The sequence below is a fragment of the Durio zibethinus genome, chromosome 28 (genome assembly GCF_047325235.1).
Source record: "Durio zibethinus cultivar Kanyao isolate XHJ-2024 chromosome 28, ASM4732523v1, whole genome shotgun sequence".
In the NCBI taxonomy this organism is placed as follows: domain Eukaryota; kingdom Viridiplantae; phylum Streptophyta; class Magnoliopsida; order Malvales; family Malvaceae; genus Durio; species Durio zibethinus.
Window position 1 is genome coordinate 2,676,011 of NC_143189.1, and position 23,250 is coordinate 2,699,260.

Sequence of the window (23,250 nt, forward strand, 5' to 3'; positions counted from 1 at the left end):
TAACCACCGTAATTGAGTTTGCACTAGGTTTGATCAAGGCTCCCATCCTGGTCATCAAGTGGTTCACCTCTAAGATCCCTTGTTAGAAATATTGAATCGTACTTCATTTTAGAACATGAGTTCTTTTTCTTCTCTTTTCAACCTGGATTATTTCAATCAGGTATATGTCAGATTAACAATCACACAATCTCCAACTTAATCAGACAAATAATAAGATCAATTGGTCAACGTTGCAAAATAATTTTCGTTGCCTTGACCAATACAAAACATATGGCTGCCACTGTATAAAATCAACCCCAGTTCCACCATGGCACACCTTTGATTAGAAATAGAATAGAATATTCTACGTATATATGCGACTTGTAAAAAAATTTGGCTTTACAAATTCAACAAATAAATCTGACCTCTGACCTCTTTTTTTGGGGTAATGTCTATCAATCTACTTGTTCCCCAAGACTAGATGCACATGCGTCTTCTTTTTTAACCTTTGGTGGGCGAGGGAGAAAGGAAACAGTGGGCTAAAAAAAGGAAGAGCAAGTTATTTATTCATAGAATAATAGATAATCACTATGAACAGAATCCGTAAGCAGGTTCAATCGTTCAATGCTGATAGAGATGTAGAATAGAAATTCTGTTTTTCCTGATATAGAAAAAGTAAAAGAGAAGTATATTTGTTTCCATACCAAATGAATTTTCATTTTTACCCATTGGAAAAAAAAAAAAAAAAAACCATTTATAAGCTTCTGAAATGGAAAAGTTCAGTCAACATTCAAGCCTAAGACATTCAATAATTTCTCAAGACAAGAATTTTCAAGTTTTAGGACAATGTGCAATGTTTTTATTAATCTAAAAGAAGCCATGAATTGAGAAATTCAAGGGAGACAAATGTAATGTAAAACCAGACCAACTTGCTCCTGTTTTCCAATATAGTGGTCCCTTTCATCTCCTTCCTATATTTCCTGACATAAATCTTAAATATTCCCGCCTATAATCTTATAATAATCAAAATCACAGTTCGAAACCGACAACTACACCACAAATCAGGCAACAAAAAAAACTTAAAGTTTAGCAAACCACCAACTTTTAAAAAAGAGTTGATTATTTTTTTTATCAAATACATATTATTAAAATTGATATTTAAAAATTATTGATTCGAAAAAATTTATACATAAATGTCCTTTATAATTAAATAAATAATAAAATAAAAAATTTAAGGATAGTTTAAATAAAAAAAAAAAAAAACTAATCATGGTTTCCGCATAATCCTGTTTTTCCTTCAACTCTAAAACCAACCGAAGCCTAGCCATTGAACATAACTTTTCTAGCGGATAGCGGTCCCGTGTCTTTTTCCGTGACACCAGCCCATTGTAAATCAAACCCACCTTCTCTTCGCAAAACTTATATTAATACCTACTCCAAAACCTTTGAAAACTCACCAAATTACTTCATCTTCAACATTAACATCAATTATTTCATAAAGTTCCCTACCCTTGCTTTTTTTAATCATTTTGTTACAAAAAAGTCTACTGCATGGAAGCTGGTAACAAAATCGGTTCATCAGCATATCCCACTTCCTTACCCCCTCCGGTCCGTGGGGGTGGCTCGAGTGGCACCCTGGGATGCCACTTGGCAAGGCGGCTCGTGGAGATTGGTGTGAAGGATGTGTTCTCAGTTCCTGGTGACTTCAACTTGACCCTCTTGGATCACCTCATAGCAGAACCCGAGCTGAACCTGATCGGATGCTGCAACGAGCTTAACGCCGGATATGCTGCTGATGGCTATGCACGTGCTAAGGGCGTGGGGGCCTGTGTTGTGACTTTCACCGTTGGAGGCCTCAGTGTGCTTAACGCTATTGCTGGTGCTTATAGTGAGAATTTGCCGGTGATTTGCATAGTTGGAGGGCCTAATTCTAATGACTACGGGACCAACCGGATATTGCATCACACTATTGGGTTGCCTGATTTTAGCCAAGAACTAAGATGCTTTCAAACGGTCACCTGTGCCCAAGTAAGTTAAGGGAACCTTTTCAGTTAGTATTAATTTGCGTATATGATTGTAACTTTTTATGGTTGCTCTAAGTTACTTGATATTAGGGTAAGTTAATAAACTAATGATGCTGTGGCGGTGATCTGATATGATAGGCTGTGGTCAATAACTTGGATGATGCACATGAGCTTATAGATACTGCGATATCAACAGCTTTGAAGGAAAGCAAGCCGGTTTACATTAGTATCAGCTGCAATTTGCCTGGAATTCCTCATCCAACATTTGATAGAGAGCCAGTGCCCTTCTTTCTTGCTCCAAAGTATAGTTTTTCTCTAACTTCTTATTTTACTGTATTTAGGCATTAGCCATTTCGGTCAATCAGATTGATCTTTCCCTTAGTTATCATCAGTACGCTGCTAGTGGTATATTTTGAGGAATTTACTTCATTTAAATTATTGAGATTGGCAATTGGCAAATGGGTACTTTTTCTTCTATTCATCTAAATGAGGAACAATTCTTATGGTTGCAGAAAGTTGTTAAGTTGTGACTATTATAATCTATCTTTCTTGTATTGCTGATAATGATATATAGTTAACTTGGTGAATGGAGGCTTTTTGAAGCTAAGGAGCCAGGCCTAAACAAAAGAGAAATATTAGTTTACATAGATGAAATGGTTGAAACATTTTTAAATTTGAATAAAAAAACAGAGATATTATGTTTTTTGCAGTACTATTACAAAGGGCTTTTAATAGAAGATGCCCTGCCCTTGTTTACTGAGTGAACTTTTCATCCATTAGAATGGCATGTTAAATAGATATTTGTTTCAGATATGAATGAAACAAAGTTACATGCTCGTGATGCTCATTCTTTACAATTATGCAGGGTAAGCAATCAATTAGGATTAGAAGCAGCTGTGCAAGCTACTGCTGATTTTCTGAACAAAGCTGTGAAGCCTGTCCTAGTAGGTGGACCCAAATTAAGGGTTGCAAAGGCACAAGAAGCCTTTGTAGAGCTTGCAGATGCCAGTGGGTATCCAATTGCTGTAATGCCCTCGGCCAAGGGATTGGTGCCAGAACACCATCCACACTTTATTGGAACATATTGGGGTGCTGTTAGCACCAGCTTTTGCGCGGAGATAGTGGAATCTGCTGATGCCTATGTTTTTGTTGGCCCGATCTTCAACGATTACAGCTCTGTAGGTTACTCTTTACTGATCAGGAAGGAGAAAGCAATCATGGTGGAGCCTAATCGTGTGACTATAGGCAATGGTCCTTCTTTGGGCTGGGTTTTCATGACTGACTTCTTAAGTGCATTAGCCAAGAAGCTGAAGAGAAACAGCACTGCTGTGGAGAACTATAGGCGAATCTTTATCCCTCCAGGCATGCCTCTGAAGCATGGGGATGATGAGCCTCTGAGAGTCAATGTTCTCTTTAAGCACATTCAGGTAGGCACTAAGGTCATGATTTGAAATTATCCTCTACACTATTTGGAGTTTAGAATATAGATTTACTAAAGGAATGAGCATATGAGATTTATTGGCCCTTTAGGAGGCCTTCATATGGAATAATTAATATGGTTAACAAACAAATACAGTTAAGTGCGTAAGACATGCCTTTTGGCCCTTTCTGCTTTAATTTCGGTTTCTTGGAAGGTGGAAACATTTGCTTTAGTTTATAATGTGAATCATTTAGACGTAACAATGCAAAACCAGATTTGGGCACTTCATTTGATTCTTGTTTCTTTCATTTACCTTTTTTGTCTAATTTATTGTTTGACCTTGTTTAACAGGAGATGCTAAGTGGAGACACTGCAGTTATTGCTGAAACAGGAGACTCATGGTTCAACTGTCAGAAGCTCCGTCTTCCAGAGAACTGCGGGTAAGCCAGATCATCTCAAATGGTACATTTCTTTGAGTTTCGAAAAAGACTCGTGTATGTTTATTTTGCAGCAGGGTAAATGTTTACTTTTATTGCTTGCAGTTATGAATTCCAGATGCAGTATGGATCCATTGGTTGGTCAGTTGGTGCCACACTTGGATATGCTCAGGCTGCTAAAGACAAGCGTATAATTGCTTGCATTGGTGATGGTAGTTTCCAGGTGAGCGAGATAATTTTCATTTAGAACTTCAATGACACGTTTAAGGGTAACCACAAGCATTTGATATAACACTGATATAGAAAAGGAATTTAGTGGTAGAAGGTGGAAGTTTCTAATAATGCAAGTAATTTTTACTGTTTCAATTCATTGACATGGTTGTGAAGCAACTGAATTAGTGCTTTTCAAGAAACAGTTGCTCCATATATATGATAATAAACATAAGAGAAGATGAATCTTGGCTAGAATGGTCATATACTGCAATATTTGCTTGGAAGTTGGAAGTAACAAATAGCGTCTATATTTGGATAAGGTAAAGAATTTGGTCATTTAATGGTTTTTTCTTTCAATTGTTCAGGTGACAGCTCAAGATATTTCAACAATGATCCAATGTGGACAAAGAAACATTATATTTCTTATCAATAATGGAGGCTATACAATTGAAGTTGAGATTCATGATGGCCCTTACAATGTTATCAAGAACTGGAATTACAGTGGCCTTGTTGATGCCATCCAAAATGGTGAAGGCAAATGCTGGACAACCAAGGTTTGTAACTTAGCATAAATAGTTAAAGGCCTAACAAGCCATAGCTTAATCAAGAGAATACAAAACATTAAACATCATCATTAGTTCTTCCCTACTTCCATTGGGCTATAGTTCTCAGTTTATCTCCTTCATAGCAAAAAAAGATTCTGTTGTTGTTTTTGGGATATTTCAATAGGTTTCTGGGCCTATTACGAAAGCATGCATATGTTGATCAGAAATTCCAAATCCAAAGTTTACATATGGTGGTTTTATTTTTCAAATGATTAGATGCATCCACAGTTAATGCAGAGTACCTCATTGGTAGGCATAGACTTAATACTTTAATTGTTAAATGTAGGTGCGAACAGAGGATGAACTGAAAGAAGCAATCGCCACAGCAACAGGAGAAAAAAAGGATTCATTATGTTTCATTGAAGTTTTTGCACACAAAGATGACACTAGCAAAGAGCTGCTGGAATGGGGATCCAGAGTTTCCTCTGCTAACAGCCGTCCTCCAAATCCTCAGTAGAGGCAAATTTGAAGCACCATAAGCTTGAAATAAGATAGAAGGACAGAATTACTTGACCTGGATAATATTTCTGTCAATCTTGTTACTGCATTATACTTTGTAAATTGTAGCAATTGATTCTAATTACTATGTGTTGACATGTTAAGCCGTTTCTGTTTCTTTTACATGATCGTCATGAAGCTGCTGTAGGAAGGGATACAAATAATAAAGCTTGAATGCCTTAACTAGGTCCAGTGTTTTGGAGGTCTCTTGAAATTAACCGACTGTTACTTTGCAACGATGAAAGAACCCGGCGAAAACTTATTTCTACTATTAAGTGGAAAGCTCAGAAACATGTTTTCAGTGTTTCAACCCAAGCCAAGCCATCTTTTTGGAATGGCTTTCAGCAAGTTCCTATGAATAGCAGAAAGAAACGAGGATTTTGTCATTGTACTGCCAACAATAATGGCTCTTGAAATTCTCAACAACACTAGGAAATCTGATTTGCGTATGCTCTTTATGGGATTTCCAGGAAACATGTCTCTGCATTGTGTTTTCCAATTTTAACATTACAACTTGAAACTGCAAGTGAATCGTTGTTGTATCGTTCAAAACTTGAAGCTGTTGCATTTGCGTGAGAATAGTACAACGAACAATACAAGCAAGGGAAGCAGAGAAAATGGCAACCAACCAAAATTTTGGCAACATTGTGTATGGTCTATTCTTGTAGTTGGCAAACTGTCATCTTCATCTTCTAGTGATTGTCTGTTTCATTTTGGAGTCCGATTTTTTTTCCCTGGTTTCAGACTTTCAGTCACTTTCTATCAGTGCATTTTGTTGCACACAGGATCATTAAACATTGGGTGCTGTCCTGGCTAGTCTCCCTCGTTCGCGGTACCCTCAGGAGACGACTAGAAATATAAAAAAGTTCTTTTAAGTATTTCCAGGATGAAAATAACCAATAAAAGAAAACTTTAAATAAGTTGTCCACATGTCAAAATTTCATTCGCAGCATCGAACCACTCTAAAACCACAACTTTTTTTTTTCCGTTTTTCTTTTCAATTTCTTCAGTGGTACTCTCCATTTTTTTTTTTGGTTACAGCCTCCATTTTCTCTGATCTCTTTACTACATTACTCCATTTTGTCTTCAAAACTTAAAAACTCCTACTCGCCCTCTCTTCTACCTCAAAATGAAGATTAGCATGTTGAGATGTGCAAGGGCTGCGTTAAAGAAGGTCACGGCAGTGTAACCGAGCCCATGTGCATTTACCCATCTCCTGAGTCGGTTCTACTACTCCACAGGATACCCTGAAAGGAAAGTTGCGATATTGGGAGCGGCGGGGTATTGGACAGCCATTGGCTCTGTTAATGAAGCTAAACCCATTTGTCTCTTCCCCTTCTCTTTATGATATAGCTAACACACCCGGTGTTGCCGCTGATGTCAGCCACATTAACTCTCCTGCTCAGGTCCTTTTTCTTCTGGTTTCTTTCTTACATCCCTTTCTTTTATATTTATGTTCAATCAGAAAGTAGCATTCTTTTTCTTTATATAAAAAATTCCTTTTACTATTACATATCATTTATGTAATTTTGGGACTGAAAAAGTTTTGTTCTCTTAAGTGGGGAATAAAGGGTTATGTTTTCTCAATTCAAGTTCTTGCTTTTAGGGAAGTTTTTCACTTTTGTTGTTTTTTTTTGGCTATTAGTTTACAGGCTATGTGGGTGAAGAACAGCTCGGTAAAGCATTGGAAGGATCTGACCTTGTGATTATTCCTTTGGGTGTTCCAAGGTAGCCTGGAATGACGTGATTATCTTTTCAACATAAATGCTGGAATAGTGAAACCCTTTTGCGTAGCCATTGCTAATTATTGTCCCAGCATGATTCCCTTTATCTCGCGTCCCGTGATTATGTCTTGCCTAATGCATATGCTCATGACTTTTGTACTTTTTTGGGTTAGGCTCTGGTCAATATAATAAGCAATCCAGTGACTTCAAGTGTCCCTATTGCTGCTGAGGTTTTTGAAAAAGCAGGAACCTATGATGAGGAAGTTGTTTGGTGTGACTACAGTTGATGTGGTCAGGGCTAAGTAAAACTTTCTATACTGGAAAGGCTGAAGTGACTGTGGCCGGTAGTATTTATCTTCTTACTTTGTGTACTCTATAAATTCGCTTTATTTATACTCTATTAGGTTGCCAATAAAATGCAAGAACACTTGGAAAGTTTACAACTTTCAGGAAAAACTGATTCCTGCTATTGGCCTTGTTTATTGCATATTGCAGATGTCGATGTACCAGTAATTGGTGGCAATGCTGGCATCAACATCCGCCCTTTTTCCCTCTGTGTGTGTCTGTTTTGTTTGTACTTTGGTTTTTCTACGTTTCAAATTGAATATTTTGTTCTTAAAGAGATCGTTTGGTCGTAAGATAAGTTTGAAAATAACGATGAAAATGAGATGAGATTGATTAATATATCCATAAGATTAAAATTAATAATTGAATATATATTTAAATTTAAAATTAATGGTGAGATAAATTGATTATTATAGATATTAAATTAAAATATGTATATACTTATAATTTTAAATTATTTAATATTTATAAATTTTGTTTATTATATAAAAATTACTAATAAATGAAATTTTTTATTTATGATATTAAATTAACAAAAAATATTTCAAATTTTTTAAATAAAAAATCAAAATAAATAATAAAAAATAAAAATATTTTTGATATAATAATATAATTCAAAAGATAAAATTAAAAAAAAAAAAAAAGTCAATGGCCTGTCATCAACTGGACATAAATACTAGTTGATGACTGGCATTTTATCCAGCAGATCATCGGATCATTTTAAAAAATAAGCTCCAATGGGCACAACTTTTCATAGGAATTGCACCTCACTGACGCTTCAGTGACCGGTTTTAGTATTTCAATTTTTTTTTTTTTTAACAATAACTAGGACTGATGTGACATAATGCTAATAGCAATCACTTTCTCAACGTTTGGTTGGCCGATGCGGAAGAAAGGAGATTGTCTAGAACAAACCATAATAAATTTGGAATCAAAGGAAAACTTGGAAAAATAATTTATTGTGCAGTGAGATCAGTTATAGAATTTAGGAGTCCCAGATGGGGCCGAAGGCTGGAATTCCTGCTCCCTTGCAAGCATTGACAACATCTCTGCTTCCTTCTGGATTGCTTGTAACAATGACCACTTCAGCTCCCCATCTCTTAGCAGCATCAACACTCAACTCAGACACGTTAGGACGGCCTAGCACAGCTGTATCATGGACAATCACCTTATCTTTAGGATGCCCGCTCATCATTTCTTTGATTTCTTTTCCGAAGTTTTGCTCAATACCTTTGGCCACCCAAAGCACACATACGTTAGCTGAGCATGGCTGAAAAAGGAATGACAAAAACACGCAGATTCCTGAACCTGTTGCCACCAGCAAAACCCTGTCATACATGTTGACTAGATAAGGCAAGCCAGCAAAGTGCATTTGTCTAACCCACAAATGGTTTGGTGGATTTGAGACCAAGGATTTTGTGAAGTCGCCAACTGCACCAGCAAGCATCATGTGCTCAGTTTTTCCATCCGAAATTATTCCAAAGGCATGCCATTCTGAAAAGGGTGATGGACTGATTCTGCCTAGTATACCTGACTTTATTCCGCCCTCAAACTTGATAATGGAGGCATGGCCAGAAGGAGCTGAGATCTTGACAGGCACGCGTCTTACTGTCAACCATGGGATAATAATTAGGATGGTGATGGCTACTGTGAACCAGAACTCTTGCCACTTGATCAACCTTGAACCAAGTTCTTTTGAGTAAGATTTGGTTATTGGGTCATAGGAGATTGTAAGGATGATAAAGGCCCATAGAAGAGCAAGAGCAGTCCAACCGGCGAATCTATGAATCCGTTCAAAGACGTTGTGATGGAGGTGGCGGACTAGAGGAAATGCGGCCATGCATGAGAGGCAGAGAAGGGAAAGAATAGTAGAGGCTACACCTATGATCTCAGAAGAAGTGTTATCTCTGTCTTTGAGAGTAAGAACTAAGGCATATATGAGCCATACAACCGAAGAAATTCCACAGCTACTGTGTATCCCACCAAGACTTTGAAGGAGGGATGTGGTAGCAGTCTTGATAGGGAGAGGTACCCAAGACCTTCCCAGCACCTTGACCGCAAGCCAAAAGACTATTCGCAGGAAGGCCTCGCTTCTGCAGAGTGTCAAAGCAAGAATATTGCTAATCGAGAAAAGGGGAGCTCTATTTCTTGCATATGGAAAGTGTCCAGTGGCAGCAAGCACCAAACCAATGATGTTCAGGGTTAAGCAGACCACAAAGAGTCTTTTGTATACAGTGAACAGCCCTTGGTCAAGCAAAATGACTGATAATCTTGATTCTTGCTTGCGAGCTGGCTTTGGTGTTTGTTCACGTTTGCTTGCAGATGGAAAATTTGGCTTCTCTTCTTTCTCCTGATCCTTGCCCTCTTCTAGTCCCTCTAATATGACATCATCTTCATTTTCATCTTCATCTTCATCAAGGTCAAGGTCACAGAAGTGACTGCTTGGTCGACTCACAGACCTTTGTATGGCAGAAGGGAACACCCTGGAATTGGATAAACCCCCTTGGTACCAAGGAAACCAAGATTTTTTGCTCCCGCTGCGAGTCTCATTTTGAGCTGGAGTAGGAACGGCAAATGGGTCTGCATGAGGTTGGATCTCGAAGGACACACCTCTGCAGCTCGAAAACCTCACTGTGTTTTGCATGTTTCTCTCTTAGAACAAAAAATATTGAAGAAGTTGTTACAAAAGAAGGGAATTACAAAAAGAGCTCTAGAAGGCTATTGAAGTTGTGTATGTCCTGTGCTCCCCATACAGAGCAAAGTTGGCTATTTATATGCCTTTCTCAACGGTCTTGGTTGAATTTGTCAAGTAGGCTGAAGTAACGTAATTTTTAAGTGAGAGCTAAATTGTTTGTGACGCCGATAATACAAGATGACAGTCTTTAACGATGTGGCAAGACGTACAAATCAAAGTAATGCCTATAAATTTACTATTTGATGATGAAACTTATAACCTTGGTCGAGGGTAACTTACGGTAGTATTTCTTGCTTCCATTTCTTTCCCCTGATTTTGTCAGATTGTTCACTTTATATCTTGGCTTAAGGCTATTCCGGTCGACTGAGTTTTTTTTTTTTTTTTTTTTTTTTTAAATCGCTTTATTAAACCAAAGCGGCAAACGGCGCAAGAACCATACAAGAAATATATGACAACGTCAAAATGAATAAAATTTATATGAAATTATTTAGGTAAAATTTATAAATTTTTTAAAAATAATTTAATATAAATTTCAATAAAAAATTTAAATTTATAAATTGATAGAATTTAATGTGAAGATTAATAATATGTAAAAAATTATTTAAAAAATTATTTATAATTTAATTCTGTTAATATTTTTATTAAAAATATTTATTTAATAAATTTTTACTCAAAAAATATTTATTTAATAAATATATCAAATATATTAAATTTTTTTAAAATTTTATACCCTTAGAATCTATGTGATGAAAATTTTCAATATATTGATTTTAATTTTTAATTTTATTTTTTATTTACTCATTTTTAATAAAATTTTTTTTATAAATTTCGCTTTGACAACTTCATATAAATTTTTTTCTACATCAAATGACTACTTAGCTGCTACAAGCAGTGGCCCAATCAAAATTACTCGCCTGTTAAGAATTTTTTGATCGGCAAAGTTTATTGATTTTAGGGATTTAGAAAAGATCCAAGAAAAGGGCATTAATAATTCTGAATGAATTTGTAGTAATAATTTCTCATATATATTTATATAACATAAATGCTTTAATCTCCCCTTTTTTTATGAAGTGGGATTCAAAGAACTTTAATTCTTCGGTAATTTTGGTTGTCCAAAAGGACCTGAGACTATCGCTAGACCTGTTACTGACTACAATGGGTGGTTTAATGGCGAACTTATGGCCATTCGAGCCATTAACAATTACCTAATTTGTTGGTAGAGAATTATATATATAAAAAAAGAACGTATGAGAATGACCATCGCTGTACACTTATTTGTACCAACCAATTACAAGCAAAAATATGGCTTCAAGTTCAACGACTCTAGCTGATGGAAACCAGTTAACCATATATAACTAGAATGCATGTGAATAGAATAACTCTCCTCAAATTCAGTTTTTTAGTACACTGAGTCTCTGGTTAACGGGAATAGAGTAATTGTCATTGTACATCAGGAGAAATGACCCGCAGCTGAACTGAACATGGAAAATAGTGGACAATATTACATCTCTCTCTTCAAAGCTGAAGTGGTCCTGCTAAAGATTAGATCAATTAAAGTGGTAGTTAATTTGGTTGTGGTCTTTTGCGGTCGTATATTTTCAATCATGATCTTCAAACCACGGTTATAGGGTTGTTTGACCTTCACCAGGTCAATTTCTTACCCCTTCGAACCCCAAAAGAAAGTATACATCTCAGCCAACGGACCGAAGCTAAAGGCAACAAGTTTACAAGTTGGGAATTGCATACAATAATCAGGCTAACTGTTCACAGAGTAATGTTTGAAGATGGATGTAGAAAGAGGCCAGACACCAGACTTGAAAAGGGAGGCTTCGGTTTTGTGCCCTTGTGACATGACATCTATAGATAAGTTCGATTAACGACAATAAAATCACCCATGGGGAAAATGCTGTGAATACTGTCTGGAAAGAATTTTGAATTAAGACTTTTGATTATAAGGAAATTATTTGAAGAAATTGAACGTCATGATACTAACATCTTCTCTTGAAAAATAGATTGCATCATATAGTGTTAACATAATAGAACTTAGAAAAGTCTACTTATGCATAATCATATTCTTTTCCTAGAAAAATAAAAGGTGAAACCTGTCTGACACCCTTCCTCTCGGGATAGAATAACTAGCCAGGAGCAATTTTTTTTTTCTCCATGGCCATGAGTCTTTGCTGCAGTTTCATGGAAGTTCTTCTTGTCGTTCACTTTCATGAATGATTAGCATCAACGACAGAAAATATCATCAAAATTTTTGGCTTGTTTACTAAATTTGGGATTTTCCATACTTTACTGGTCAATTTGAATTCTCTTATTTGAATAGCAAAGAAATAGACTGCTCAAATAACTCGTTATTGCAAATTTTTTCAAAACAGGAAAACAAAAAGGCAGCAAATTACAAGTAAAAAGTCTAAAATTCAAAATTATGGTCCTATTTTTTCCATTAAAGTGTGCGAGACCATGTCTGGGTGTGATGACAAATGCTTCATCTCATTAGAAATTCCATCTAAGAAGGAAATTGTATATGAACCCCTTTATTTGTCTTTTGAAGACAGACCATGTCAATTTAGACTATAAATAATTGAAATATGTCACCCTTATGCCAATCATGTCGAAGCTTGAATGAGCACGGTTTCATGTAACCAAAAAATTAATTCAGGTTAAGAATACAAAGGGGGCCAAAGCATATGTTGAAATCACATCCACGTCTACAAATGGGAATTTTTTTTAGTTGATCATTAAGTGATCTGCACTTGTATATTCTGTTTTCATATATTGAGAAAAGATTGATTGTTAGATCTGCTCTGAAGAAAGAAATGGAACTAGCCAAGATAATATAAGAAATGGGTTTAATGTATTGCCTGATCTAAACTGAATTCAACACGATTTTCTCGGGTAGACATTATATTTGACCAGCTTTTTATTTATGCGGCGAAAGAACTTAGGCAGTGTTGCACATGAATCAATAATTACAACAACATAAAAACAATAGACAACAATCAATAATAAAAAAATACAAAAAAAATAAAGCACACCAAGATTTACGTGAAAAATCTTTCAGTGTAGAGGAAAAAAATCACGGACTACCAGAAAATTTTTCGCTATCAAATAATAGGTATACAAAGTTCTTCTCTAGTTAAAACTAGAGCTAATCAACAACTAGAGAAATGATTGGAGAAATCTCACTAAATAAGTGATTCAACAAATATACTATGCATTTGTTCCTAAAGAGCTTTAAACCCGATTTTCACCGTTCAGAATGTAGAACTCTGAATCATAAACCTCTTGACAAGGTTCAAACTCAATTGAACCACGGATCGACTTCCGTTCAACCAACTCTTCTTTTTCTTTTTTCTCTATGCTTTTTCTGGGTTTTCTTCTTTTTCTACTTGGTTTTTGACACACACTTAAAACAACCCCACCTCTTTTTTATTAAGTAGCTAGGGCTCTGTGTAAAATGAAAGATCAAGGCCCATGACCTTTATTTGATCCAAAACCACTTACATGAGGTTGGACCTCATTTTCCTAACAATCTCCCCTTCCAGCCCCATTAAGAGGAGATTCATCACTATAGCAGTTTCATTTAGAACTTACCTTAGCCAAGGAACTCATTCTGGTCAAGTTACTACAAAGCTCAAGCTTTTTCCTAAAAAATATCTTAGTCAACATATCTGTTACATTCTTATCAACATAAACTTTTTTCAATAGCATCTGCTGTTCTTCAATTACTGAACGTAACCAATGATATCTAACATCAATGTGCTTTGTTCTAGCATGGTACATGGTATTCTTACTCAAATCTAAAACATTCTGGCTATCACAAAATGTCACATACTCTTTCTGATTCGACCTCAATTTAAGAAGAAAATATTTCATCCAAATCATTTTTTTACATGCTTCGGTTGCTGCAATATACTCAACCTCTATAGTTGATAAAGCAACACACTTCTGTAACTTAGATTACCAAGATACAGCTTTTCCTGTAAAAGTGAATAAATGTCCTGAAGTAAATTTTTTACCATCAAGATCGCCTGTCATGTCAGCATCTGTAAACTCTTTTAGAACTGGTTGTGAAACTCTATAAGTCAAGCACATTTTTTAGGTACCCCTCAAATATCTAAAAATTCATTTCACTGCTTCCCAATGAATCTTTCTCGGATTAAAAAAAAATATGCTCACTATACCAACTGCATGAGCAATGTCAGGCCTTGTACAAACCATAAGATATATTAAAGAATCGACTGCAGAAGAATAAAGAATATTAGACATAGCTAGTTGTTCTTCCTTAGACACTGGATAAGATTTCTTACTTAGATGAAAATGATTGACAAGTGGACTGCTAACTGATTTAGCATGTTACATGTTGAATTTACCAAACACTCGTTCAACATACTTTTCTTATGACAAGCATAGCTTTCCAGCTCTCCTATCCCAGATAACTTTCATACCAAAAATCTGTTTTGCTGGACCTAAATCTTTCATATCAAAGGATTTAGACAACTATTCTTTCAACCTGTAAATCATACTAGCATTTGGTCCTACAATCGACATATCATCAACATATAATAATAAGATAATGAAGTTACCATTAGGGAATTGTTTAACATACACACAAGAATTCTCTGTTATTTTTTTTATAAATATGACTCACCATAAAAGAATCAAACTTGTTGTACCATTATCGCGAAACTTGTTTCAAGCCATACAAGCTTTTCTTCAATTTATAAACTGAGTGCTCTTTTCTTTTTCACTTCAAAACCCTCAGGATGATTCATATAAATGTCTTCCTGTAAATCACCATGTAAAAATACAATTTTAACATCAAGTTACTTAAGCTCAAGATTCAAACTAGCTGCTAATCCCAGTGTCACTCGAATAGAACTCATCTTTACAACTGGAGCAAAAATCTCATCAAAATCGATGTCTGGTTCCTGAGAAAAACTTTTTACTATCAATCGAGCTTTGTACCTCACTAGTTTGTCACCATCTTTTTTCAACTTGAACACCTATTTATTCTTTAATGGCCTTTTCCTTGTTGAAAGTTTAGCAAGATCATAAGTACCATTCTTTCGCAATGACTCCGTCTCTTCTTTTATTACTTTTAACCAGTGCTCTCTATCCGAAATAGCCTGCATATCTTGGAAGTTTTTTGGCTCTCCTTTCACTGGTAACTAAAATAAAATCTGAACTTGGATACCTGGTAGATGGCTTGCGCTCTTTAGTAAATCTTTTAGGTTGAGACTCTACATCACTTGATGCCAAAGGTAGCTCTTTCTGCTTAACACTCTCAAGTAGAGAGGATTACTCCCACTGCTCAAAACTAATTGTATCTGGCTCATCACCAACTGTGGCTAACTCATTCATATTCTTAAGTTTTGTTTCTTGCTCATTTTCACCATCTGTGACTCTTTCCTGTGAAATCTCTGTTGATGTTAAAATATCATATTCAACAGTAACCCGTGTAGTCTTCTCATTTTTTTCAAAGTCTGTTATGGTTTTTTTTATGAAAGATAACATCTCTACTTCTGACTGTCTTTTTCTTTACTAGATCTCATATCCTGTAACCAAATTCTTCATCACCATATCCTACAAACACACACTGTGTGATTTTACTGTCAAGCTTTGATCTTTACTCTTTCGATACATGCATGAATACTTTATACCTAAAAACTTTCAAGGAGAGTATGAAGTATCTTTTCCTGTTCACACTCTTTTTGGAATGTCAAAGCCCAAAGAAACTGATGGTGATCTGTTAAGTAAATAACAAGCCGTGTTAACTGCTTCACCCTAGAATGATTTTGGTAATTTTGTCATCCTTAACATACATTTGACTTTTTCCATAATAGTATGATTCATTCTTTCAGCTATACCATTATGCTACGGTGTTTCAGGTTCTGTCATCTCATTCCTGATCTCATGTTTTGAACAATATTCTTCAAAGCTTTTAGATATGTATTCCCCATCATTATCAGTTCGAATACACTTCAAGGGTAACCCTGTCATCCTTTCAACTATGACATAAAATTTTTAAAAATACTGCAGTACCTGACTTTTGTATTTCAACATATACATTTAAATCTTACATGAAGCATCATCAATAAAAGTAACAAAATATATGTTATCACCTAATGACTCAACCTCAATGAGATCGCATATGTCAGAATAAATTAATTCTAATATATTTTCTTTTCTCTGAGAACTTTTACGAAAAGAAACTCTATAATGCTTACCAAACAAACAATAATCACATGAATTGAGAGACATACCTTTGGTCAAGGGAATAAGAGACTGCCTTGTCAAAACCTGTAACCCCTTTTCACTTATGTGTGCCAGCCTCCTGTGCCACAAGTTTGCTGAAGCATCATTTTCAATGATATTTACCTGGTTACCATTCAATTGTATCCATATCTTATACATTGTGTAGCATAGTTTTTCCCTTGTAACTACCATAGATCCTTTGAGAAGCTTTCACTGTTCATTCTTTTATCGACTTTCATATCCCTCCTTATCAAGGACATTAATAGCAAGCAAGTTCATTCTCATATCTGAAATGTATCTGACATCCCTTAAAGTCAACATGTAACTTGTATTAGTTTATACAATAATATCATCAATCCCAACAATCTACGACACACTCATGTTTCTCATCTTGGTACAACCAAAGTCTCTTACTTTGTAAGTTATAAACAACTCTCTTTTAGAAACACAATGATATGTCGCTCATGTGTCAATTATCCACTCAATACCGGGATCATTAACATGATTACAATCACCATGTGTATAAATCAAAATAATTGAATCACTATCTGAATTCACTACTACAATATTGCCATCATCTGAACTTTTACAGTTTCGTTCTATATGACTTACCTTACTATAATAGAAACACTTCACTTTATCTCTAGACTTGGATCTATGTTTAGACTTATCACGACCTTTTGAGTCTTGACCTCTGTCAATGTTTCTACCTCTATTCTCTATGACCAGAGCTTAATTCTCAGGGTTTATATCTTTTCGCCTTACTTTTTCATTAAGCATACTGTCTTTTATCATCTCCAATGTCACCTTATAATCATGAGCTAAATTAAGAACAGTCACAACTAAAGTATTCCAACTGTCTGGTAATGAACCCAAAAGAAATAACGATTTCATTTCATCATCCATCTTAAGCTTCATAGTAGTCATCCGATTAAATATATCTTGAAAATCACTCAAGTGCTCTGTAACAGATCATCCATCCCTGTACTGTAAAGTTGTAAGCTTTTTAATAAGCATAACTTTATTCATACATATTTTTTTCTCATACAATGCTGTCAATTTTTCTCAAACAATATGAGCATCTAACTCCTGCGTTACATGATGGAACACGCTGATATCAACTCATTTTTTTATTGTAGCCAGCGTCTTTCTACCTAGCTTCTTTCAGCTTTCATCTTTCATATCTGTTGGTTTAGTCGAATCACCCAATACTGACTCATACAAATCTTTACAGTATAGATGATCCTCCATCATAGGCTTCCAAATTGAATAATTCAATGCTGACAATTTTATCATGAACCTGTATCACCCTCCATGATCTCAAACAGAATTTACTTTTATCCTGGGTTGTTTCTGTACCGATGTCTCAAAATAACCCTCGCTCTGATACCACTTGTTGCACCTGAAACAATAATCACAATAATACAGAAGCAATAGACAACAATCAATAATTAAAAAACGTGGGAAAAATAAAGCACACCAAGATTTACGTGAAAAACCCTTCAGTGCAGAGGAAAAAAATCATGGACCACCAAAAAAATCTTCATTATCAAATAATAGGTATACAAAGTTTTTCTCTAGCTAAAACTAGAGCTAATCAACTAGAGAAATAATTGGAGAAATCTTATCAAATAAGTGACTCAATAAATACACCATGGATTTGTTCCTAGAGAGCTTCAAACCCGATCTTCACCGTTCAGAATGTAGAACTCTGAATCATAAACTTCCTGACAAGGTTCAAACTCAATCAGACCACAGATCGACTTCTGTTCAACCAACTCTCCTTTCTTTTTTTTCTCTCTACTTTTTTTTACTTTTTTTTTCTCTACTTAGTTTTTGATACACACTTAAAATAATCTCACATCTTTTTTATTAAGTAACTAAAACTCTATGTAAAATAAAAAATCCATGACCTTTACTTAACCTAAAATCAGTTGGATTTCATTTTCCTAACATGCAGATTCCTACTAGACAAGATCTGAACCTCGACCTTTGACAACTCACATTTCAGACACCTGATCTCCTTGTACTTATAGCTGGCTAATTTCCCTTCCAAGTTCCAGCTGTTCTTATCACTGTTATTAGTACTACTTTTTTTATAATAGTATCCCTTCTGACAATTCTATTTAATATTTGGATCGATGCAGATATAAATTACGTTAATTCAGATGTCTGTCCACAACCATTCCCACACAACCTTTGCCAATTGCCATTTTACAGGCCAGTGGAGTGGGAAAAGTGACGGTTTCAACCATTGTTTTTTTATTTTCCAAAAGATTCCTTTCTGGTTTTGATTCTCAAAACAAAGTCATACCCTCCACCCACTTGCAAAGCATGTGCAACTAACGCAATTCCATATCCCTGCTTCACCCTACGGAATACTTAACTTGCTAGAGAAATCAAAGCTTGGAGGTGTGACCTAGTCGACTGAGAATGATAATATATAAGTCCTTTCAGGCGCCATAATATATCTGAACCAACTATTTTTTTAACTATAATTTGAATAGTTAAGCTGCTAAAAGATAAAGCAGCAATCGCCAAAAGTCAGAACATGTTTGACGGTAAGTTAAGTAACTTGTGAAGTTCACTTGATGTTGATATGTTGGAGACCTAGTCCAATGACTCTGATACGTTTGGTCCTGATTTATATTCCATATTTGACGAAGTTATTTCTGTATGATTATTTTCTCTGTAATTTGTCGAAGTTAATATGATGCACCTACGGGCCAAAAAACACCTATATGTTGATGCACCTGCTTATAATAAGTTTGAAAAATAACATAGATGATGTAATTGTGGCGCAGATTGGTTTCAAATTCCAGGATAAAGTGAATATCAGGTAGCGTAGCAATCCAACTAATGACTTTTAAGTCGATTTATTACTTTGAAAGAAACTTGGAGTAGAGAGAAAGTAAAATATAGTGCGTCAGCCCTAACTTAGAGAAACATGGGAGGAACTAAACTAAAAGCATAAAACAAATTAACTTCTAGAAAATATGACTTTCAAAATCTCTGTCACGCCCCAAACACTCAACCATGCTTGTCATGATTGGCTTCATATCAACTGTTTTTTTATGGCGATCTTGATAACGTCCGATGACTTTGCCCAAGTCTACAATATAAACCCTTTGTGCCATCAGCCCAAATGCATGAACGAGTCAAGCTTTCATAAGTCCAGTGAGTAGTGACATATACGCATGCACCAGGCCAACTTAGGAACATGTTTAATTTATCCTTCTCTGCAATAAAAATTTAAAGTACATTCTTGATTCTTCCAATCTTAGGTGAAGGACAAAGACTGCGATTCTTTTTTTTTTTTTTCAAATTATGATACTCTTTCTAATATTAACTTACTAGAATTCAAGTGAAGAAAGAAAAAAAAAAAAAAAAACTCAATTAATAATGAAGAACAGAAAGAGTTGACGTTAGTAACTGGTTTTTAGAAATTATTATAATCGTTTTCTGGTTGATGTCAAAACTCAAATGATATCCTCAAACTTTAATCACAAGTTAATATAAATACAAATATATATATATATATATTAAACACAGTTGCCGAGGCAAAATGTGTGTAATTCAATGACTTACACGAAAAAATATGCAATAATATCCTTATCACATAGAAATAACGTGTTCTCGAGATAAATTTCCAGATTTTAAGTAGATTTGTTTGAGACAACACCATTTACTTGAGATGAACGTACTACAATTTGTATGTTATGGATGTAAATTAAAAACGCTATCAAAATCCCCTTAAATATTTCATGAACAACAACAATAAACAACCAACGAAAAGACCTCGGATGAAACTTGAATTTGAAATCTTATAGAAAAATATCATCGGCCTATTGAATAGCTTTAGTAAAGAAAAATAACAAGACAATACGACCGTTACCTGGACCCGCGTGCAGGGGTCTTTCGTCTTTGACAATTCACCGGCCTTTAGCCTAATTTCACCCGCTTCTTAAATTAACGAATGGTCCGCCGATTCCGATTTCCTGCAGGCCCACTTTTTTTTTTTAACTGGTATTTAGTCAACGAACGAACTTTGTTCAAAATTTTTTTTTCATTTCGGGCTTCAAATTTTGAAAAATTACAAACCGTATATAATATAATATCTTTTTTTTTAAACTTAATCGTTCGATTAATGGCATGCAAACGTAATAATACTATATTATATGTAAGGTATCATGTCGGTTCCTCATGTCATCTAACATGCCACGAGTCATTGTTAAAATAACATTATAAATTTTAAAAAATAAAATTTGTAAACTAAAATTAAAAGTAAGTTACACTTTTGATAACTAAAATCTAGATATTTTATATTTTGATAATTTAATTTTAAAAATTTTATAATTTGATCATTAATGTTTATAAAAATTATTAATACTTGGATATCGCTGTCAACATAGCTTTATAGCGATTTAATTGCCAAAGGTTTATGAAATTTGATATAATAAATTATTTTATTATTTTTGTTATTTATATTTTCTTTAATATTTTATTGCATGAAATAAAATATATGAACTTTCATTGTAATTAGAATCTTAACAATATGAATAAGTAATACTTGAATTTATTTAGATGAGCTAAATGACAAAGACTTGAAGTAACACTATTTAGTAATTTTATAAATTGAATAATATTCAACAATTTTTTTAAATTTAAATAGTATAATTACAATAAAATAAATAGATAATATCATTACTGATCTTTAAATTATATTGAAATATTTAATGTGGAACTTAAAATTTTAAAATTTTACATGAATTATAAATTTGTTAACTATGTAGTAATTTTATAAATTGAATAATATTCATCAATTTTTTAAAAATTTAAATAGTATAATTACAATAAAATAAATAGATAATATCATTACTAATTTTTAAATTATGCTAAAATATTCAATGTGGTACTTAAAATTTTACATGAATTATAAATCTGTTAATTAATGTAATCGTTAGAACATTGTTTGTCTGTCATATGTAATCATTTGAAGCTAATGATGTTAAAGATAATTATCACTTAACATATTTATAATTTAAGTATCACATTAAAAATTTTAAAATTTAAGTATCATATTAAACGTTTCATTATAATTGAGGGATTAGCAATGACATTAACCCTTAAATAAGAGTTAATAATTTAATTCCATGCTATAAAAATATTAAAATGCTTATTTTTAATTTTTTTATAAAATTTGAAAACTTATATAACTATTATCTTAATATATTTAATTCAATATAAGCAATTTATATAATAAAACAATTTATTATATTAAATTTTACAAATGTTGGTGATGAAGTCATTAGAAATCCATGACAATATTGAACCGTTGATAATGAAGATATGAAGATAAAAATAGTAATAAATTACACAAACAAATACGTTAGTGATCAAATTATGAAAATTTCAAAATTAAGTGATTAAAATAAAAATTTTTGAAAAGGTAAGTAGCAAAAAATATAATAACTTAGCTTTATTTTTAATTTCCAAAATTATCTTTAAAAAAATTTATAATATCATGTTAATAATATTATATGACATTATAATATCATGTGACATGGGAGATGACATTGTAATGCCATGCGGCATCTAGGCAACGTCAAGATATTGTTAGATACTAACAATTGAATGACTAAAAAGTAATACCATAAATGTTAGAGATCAAATTGTAATTTCTCAAAATTGAGTAAAAGAAAGAATAATTTGAAATTAGATGACTGAACGTGTAATTTATCCTTTTTTATTCTTAAATGGGCCCACACCAATGTTAATGGATCGAAATGGACTTTTTTCTTTGTTGAACCGGGAACCCAGGCTTTCAAACTCTCGAGCTTGATGTTTTCAGCTAGCTCCAAAATAGGATGAAATTGATTGAATTTAAAAATAGTAATGATAATAACTAATATTATATCTTAATTTCCCAAATAATAATCTTTCTGTGGTACAACTTTTTTTTTACCATATAATGTTTACCCAATATCAACCCATCCATCAGATAACATACCATTAAACTAATAAGAAAATATTAGTATTTATGTTTTCGACTAAACATAATATTTTTTTTATCAATAAAAGTTTATTTATTTTTCTCAATAAAATGCATCAACCAAAAAGAAAAACAAAAAGAAAGAAACAGGTTCAATAAAATTTCATTGTTCATGTTAACATTCTCATTAATTTGTTGTGTCAGTTGGACAAGACTATAGTTTTGCTTGATCTGCTTTGAGAAGGTAACACATTTGTTTTTATTGACAGTTTGCTGGAGGATTTGATGTTGGAATGATGAGGGCTTTCCAACAGCTGAGAGACAAAGCCAGATCGAGCCATGCACAGTGCCAAAACCAACAACAACAATTTATTTGCAGTTCTGCACCTTGCCAATCTCCTTAGCAAATTAACTCAGCTTCAATTTTAGTTGTAAAGATTGAAACATCATGTTTGTGAATTCACAACCTGCTGCTATTAATCCATCTACACAATATTCGATTTATTCCAATGCATAACTGATGTGAAATGGGACTGTTACCATTAAAACTTTCTCCTGTTCCTCATCTCACTCTATAGCTAAACTGCGATGCTGCCAGCTCTTACTCAGACGCCCGATTCAAACTGGAATTACAGCATCATCACCTAAACCAGCTTTAATAATATCTTTGTCGGATATAGAGAATTTTATTGTGTTATCTAAACCCAGCTGTTGTACTTGTGTTTTCTTAATCTCCATGCGCCTGGTGGTTGTATTGTAGCTTGAGTCAGGTAAGAAAAAAGAACACTGACTAACTAACTAATGCATCGAGGACTTGCTGTACGTTGGCATTTTACTGGTATCCTCCATAATTGTAGGATCTTGGTTTTGGGATTTAGGCACCTTGCCTAAGCCAACCAGGAATAATGGTGTGTAAAAACTGCTTTGATGGCTAGCGTTTTTATATAAATATTGAAGCCAACTGAAATGAGATTTGATTTCTCACCCTTTCTCAGTTTTCTGTTCTTTTGAATTTTGCCTAAACGTCGAAATTTCTTGTTGGATAAACATCTGC

The 23,250-nt window shown here is 34.0% G+C and overlaps 3 protein-coding genes across 4 annotated transcripts; 2 read left to right on the plus strand and 1 right to left on the minus strand.

The window, feature by feature from the left end:
* Window positions 1-1,255: 1,255 nt before the first annotated feature.
* LOC111281095 (pyruvate decarboxylase 1-like) lies at window positions 1,256-5,362 on the plus strand. The gene is made up of 7 exons (XM_022868701.2): window positions 1,256-2,007; window positions 2,142-2,305; window positions 2,869-3,430; window positions 3,775-3,863; window positions 3,966-4,083; window positions 4,439-4,627; window positions 4,965-5,362. Exons 1-7 carry the CDS (start codon window positions 1,531-1,533, stop codon window positions 5,133-5,135), a joined length of 1,770 nt encoding a protein of 589 aa, XP_022724436.2. The 5' UTR covers window positions 1,256-1,530; the 3' UTR covers window positions 5,136-5,362.
* A 2,598-nt stretch (window positions 5,363-7,960) lies between these two features.
* LOC111281219 (adenylate-forming reductase 03009) lies at window positions 7,961-9,973 on the minus strand. Of its 2 annotated transcripts, XM_022868885.2 has the most exons (2): window positions 9,082-9,973; window positions 7,961-8,997 (listed from the first exon to the last, which is right to left on the minus strand). In XM_022868885.2, exons 1-2 carry the CDS (start codon window positions 9,887-9,889, stop codon window positions 8,231-8,233), a joined length of 1,575 nt encoding a protein of 524 aa, XP_022724620.2. In that variant the 5' UTR covers window positions 9,890-9,973; the 3' UTR covers window positions 7,961-8,230. The 2 variants fall into 2 exon arrangements, with proteins under 2 accessions (XP_022724620.2, XP_089613473.1); XM_089757347.1 differs by having other exon boundaries at window positions 7,961-9,973.
* Window positions 9,974-16,583: 6,610 nt separating this feature from the next.
* Window positions 16,584-22,600, plus strand: LOC149510631 (protein INCREASED PETAL GROWTH ANISOTROPY 1-like). Its single transcript, XM_089757047.1, has 5 exons — window positions 16,584-16,621; window positions 18,513-18,616; window positions 18,712-18,765; window positions 18,989-19,032; window positions 22,466-22,600. The coding sequence occupies exons 1-5, from the start codon at window positions 16,584-16,586 to the stop codon at window positions 22,598-22,600; spliced, it is 375 nt and encodes a 124-aa protein (XP_089613173.1).
* The last annotated feature ends 650 nt before the right edge of the window (window positions 22,601-23,250 follow it).